The sequence below is a fragment of the Drosophila hydei genome, unplaced genomic scaffold (genome assembly GCF_003285905.1).
Source record: "Drosophila hydei strain 15085-1641.00,03,60 unplaced genomic scaffold, DhydRS2 tig00008130-arrow-arrow-pilon, whole genome shotgun sequence".
Lineage (NCBI taxonomy): Eukaryota > Metazoa > Arthropoda > Insecta > Diptera > Drosophilidae > Drosophila > Drosophila hydei.
This window is the reverse complement of record NW_022045839.1, coordinates 493,163-497,458: the sequence shown is the minus strand read 5'-3', so window position 1 is coordinate 497,458 and position 4,296 is coordinate 493,163. Positions and strand designations below refer to the sequence as shown.

The window sequence follows — 4,296 nt, the reverse complement described above, 5'->3', positions numbered from 1 at the left end:
TTTGATTTACATTTATTTCGCTTGAACACAAATTAACTGTCAGCTGTAGAACCAATACAAGATTCATTTGCTGCCTGACTGGGGAATGGAGTCCGCTTTAATCTAAAGCTGTTCGCTTGTGTCGTGTCCGAGTTAATGCTTTTATAATTTATATTCCATTAACACCTAGATACATTTTATTGTTCATTACACAGTTACTCTATCTAACACTTATCCGACATTTGAGATTTTTTCCTTAGGGAACTCCCAAACCCTCCCTCTCTCACTTACCATTCATCTTTTTGTATTTCGCGGCAAGCTGTGAGTAATCGCCGCTAAATAATCGATTTATCGCTCAGTTGGCGCTTTGTCACATCGCTAACAGCTTTGTCTAATTGTTATTGATTTTTTGCAAAAAACAAGTTATTCATGTATACAATTTAAACATAAAAATACTTTTATATAAATATGTGTTGTGTTTTATCCGTAAGGTTTCCGTTCAGTGTTTTTTAGCATATATTTAATATACACATAAATAAATAAAAAAATATTAATAATATATACAAATATATCATATACAAATGACAATATCTTGAAAAGGTGAAACACGCTTAGATATGTATGATAAATATATTAGATTGACTGCTTAACTGAAATTGATCATTCAATCAGGTACAACGCAGCTGCTTGAAATGGCAAAGTTCCCGTTATTCAACATCAGCCGGAAACACGAAACATATCCAGCGAACTTCAATATAAAGTGCAAATCTCAGCTGCTGGAGGAGCACGAGAGCGTTAAATTAATTATAAATAGACGCGTTGCAGTCCATCCAATGAAGTGGCCTTTGCTGCGCTGTAAATGGCAAAAGAAGCTGACGCTGTCTGTGACGCTTTTTCTAATTTGCCTGCTAATCATTTTTGCCTACTCGGACGAATTTCGGAACAAAGTCTTTTCGGTATTTCTATCGAATCGATTCAGCCATGTGACAAACATTGGCAAGCTGCAAACAGCCTTTGCGAATAGTAATCAAGAACCAAGTACATCGAATCAACAGCACTTGAAGCCAATGCAATACATATTGAACTATTCGGCAGCTCAACTGAACTACAGCTCCATTCTAAAGCCAGTCACATCGAACTACAACATATTTGTCATCTACACCAGAGAGAACTATAGATTGCATATGAAATTCGATCTGTTTATACATAGTCTATTCAAGCATACGAATGCCCAACTGCATTTGCACGTGATCACCGATAAGGAGAGCGAGGTGGCTGTGCTGGAGATACTGCAGCGAAAGGTGCGACGCTTCAAAAGAGTTTTGATCTACTCCATGTATAATATACAAATCTGTTCGAATATAATTCAAGATATAACTGACAAATTGTCGCCCTATTTTAGCTCAGCTCCCAATTCGTATTATAGTGATTCGCTTTTTTTTATGTCGCTCGGCTTGCATCGCATCGCCGACGCGAGCCTCAGCCGTGCTATTCTCTTCGATTGTGATATTGTCTTTCGGTCAGATATTCGTTTGCTCTTCGCAGAATTCGATCGGTTCTTGCCACACCAGCTATTTGGTCTGGCGCCCGAACTTACGCCAGTGTATAGGCATATACTATACCGTTATCGTACCCAGTTTCCCGAATCGAATTTCGGAAATCCATATCAACCGATGCAAATAGTTAAGAATAATAATAATAAAAAATTGTTATCTAGTAGCCAAGAACGCCATGGCTACCCAGGCCTTAACTCCGGCGTAGTGCTTATACTCCTAAATCGAATCAGAGATTCCAAGACATACATCGAGATGCTGACGCAATACGAAATCAATCGTTTGGTGGCTAAATATTCCTTTAAGGGTCACCTCGGGGACCAAGACTTTTTTACACTCCTAGGCTATGAGTACCCGACTCTAATCTACCGACTAGACTGTGTCTGGAACAGGCAGCTCTGCACCTGGTGGAAGGATCACGGCTACAGCAACATATTTGATTCGTATTTTCGCTGTGATGGCATCATCAAAATGTATCACGGCAATTGCAATACACGAATACCAGAGTAATACGAACCTGTACAATAATGTCTTTATATCATAAAAAAGAGCTGTAAACTTAGGCGTGCGAAGTGACGATTTAATGTTTTTTGGGTGATATATTTGGAGATTGCTGGGAAAAGCCTATAAGAATTTCCCTCGCTCTCTCTCCCTCTCTTTAATGAGCTACTCTCTCTTATACCCATCCTCCACTGATTATTAAACATAAAACAATATATATTGTAGATATAGCATAAATACGCATCTTATGAATAAAGTTAAATTGTTTATTACAATCTTAAAATCAAAACTACTTTTACTTTTATTGCTATAAATCGTGCGACGCGAGAAGGTTAGAGCTAGACAGCTGCAGTTTTACTTCAGTTTTTAACTGATATAAGACTGGACTAAACTTTGTTGTTTATAATATATAAAATAAAGCATATATTTTAATCTATTTCAAGCAGCGCCAGGCTTTATAATGAGCACACTTTTTGCGTTCAGCACGACTAAAATTTGTTTTGAAATGTCTTGATTTATTTTATGGTTGTGCTTCTGTAGAAGCGCATGCGAGGTTATTTTGAAAAATAGAGAAATTACATAATAATTAATTTAATTTTTTATTACATCGTAATTTTGCAAAAGAAAAAATTACTACAGTTTTTATATTTTTAAATACGAACTATTCGCGGAATTTATAAGACGACTGGTAGCCAGTCGCATAGGCTTAACGCATACGCCTACTTCGTCTGAGCATCAGTGTTCGACTGCCAGATAATCGCACGACTATGTCGTTCTCTTAGCTTTTAGTATTGTTTACAAATAATCTTTAACAATATTCAATTCTCTTATCAAGTTTTAAGACAAACTGGAAGCATGAAAAGAGAACAATAAAGAGGAAGTTACGGGAGGGGAAAAGAAGCAAAAGAGAAGTTGTAACTTTTTACTCCTCAGGAAACAGAGCAGCCGAATTGTGAAGAAGAAATTGAAAGTGAAGTATTTGAGAACATAGACAAGGTAAACTACTTAAAATAAATTTAAATTAGGTCGAACAATCATAAAACTCTAAAGCATTGAAAATTCAATGAATAATCAAGCCCAATTTGCTATTCAGATTTCTTGAATAGAATAAAATAGAAAAACGATCTAATTGAAATTCACATATAGCATTTAGCTTGCCAGTTTTTTTTGTTTTTGTTTTGGTAGTAATATTAACCTTAAAAAACAATAGAAAAAAAAATTCCATCACATATATATTACAGATATTATAGACAGAGCTCATCCAAGTGAGCAGTGAATAAATCACGAAATCTGAGCAATACTTGACGCACTTATGGACTAGAATAATCTTTGATTAACAAAAGAAAATATCCGGACCGCCAGCCGATTGCTTTTACAAAAAAAAAACATATTTCATTTGAGTATATTATTTTCAAAAACCCAAATATCACTAGTATTTGATAGAAATACCGAAAAGATAAAGCCGTCTTGCTTTAACGTATGTTTTTGTAAATTATCACATATATTTAAATTACAAACTCACAAATTGTATCATAACATGGCTCAATTTTTATCATAACATGGCTCAATTGATTTATGCATATACCAACATTTAAAACATTTTTATACCCTAAATGTATTGCAATTGTTATTAAAGGATATCACTAATATATGCATAAGTATGTAACAGATTGAATGAGTTGGCGTCAGTCTTAATCGTACTTAAGATCCCTTTAAGATCAAGCTTTGTCTAGTTATCTAGTCTAGTTATCCTTATCAATATTTTTGATCCTATCTCCAAGCCATAAAGTGTAAGATTTTTAGTTTTCAAAGACCGTTTTATCATATATTGATTGTGATATTGTCTTTCGATCAGATATTCGTTAGCTCTTCGCAAAAGTCGATCGGTTCTTGCCACAACAGCTTTTTGGTCTTAGGTCAGTTTATAGGCATATACTATACCGTTGTCGTAACCAGTTTCCCGAATCAAATTTGGGAAATTCAAATCAACCGATGCAAATAGTTAAAAAATAATAGTAATAAAAAATGTTAACAACTCGTATTCAAGCACGTAACTCGGCCTTAACTCGAGATGCTGACGCAATACGAAATCAATCGTTTGGTGGCTAAATATTATTTTAAGGGTCAGCTCAGGGAAAAATATTTTTTTACTCCTAGACTATGATTACCCGACTCTCTCTATAGCACAAATTATCATCTTATGAATAAAGTTTAATTGTTTACTACAATCTTAAAATCAAAAGTACTTTTACTTTTATTGCTA

General features: G+C 34.7%; 1 protein-coding gene across 2 annotated transcripts; it reads left to right on the top strand.

Annotated features, from left to right (window-relative positions):
- The first annotated feature begins 365 nt into the window (after nt 1-365).
- Nucleotides 366-2,270, top strand: LOC111600132 (xyloside xylosyltransferase 1). Of its 2 annotated transcripts, none has more exons than XM_023316103.2 (2): nt 366-579; nt 652-2,270. In XM_023316103.2, the coding sequence occupies exon 2, from the start codon at nt 672-674 to the stop codon at nt 2,040-2,042; it is 1,371 nt and encodes a 456-aa protein (XP_023171871.1). In that variant the 5' UTR covers nt 366-579; nt 652-671; the 3' UTR covers nt 2,043-2,270. The 2 variants fall into 2 exon arrangements, with proteins under 2 accessions (XP_023171871.1, XP_023171872.1); XM_023316104.2 differs by having other exon boundaries at nt 366-598.
- Nucleotides 2,271-4,296: the final 2,026 nt, after the last annotated feature.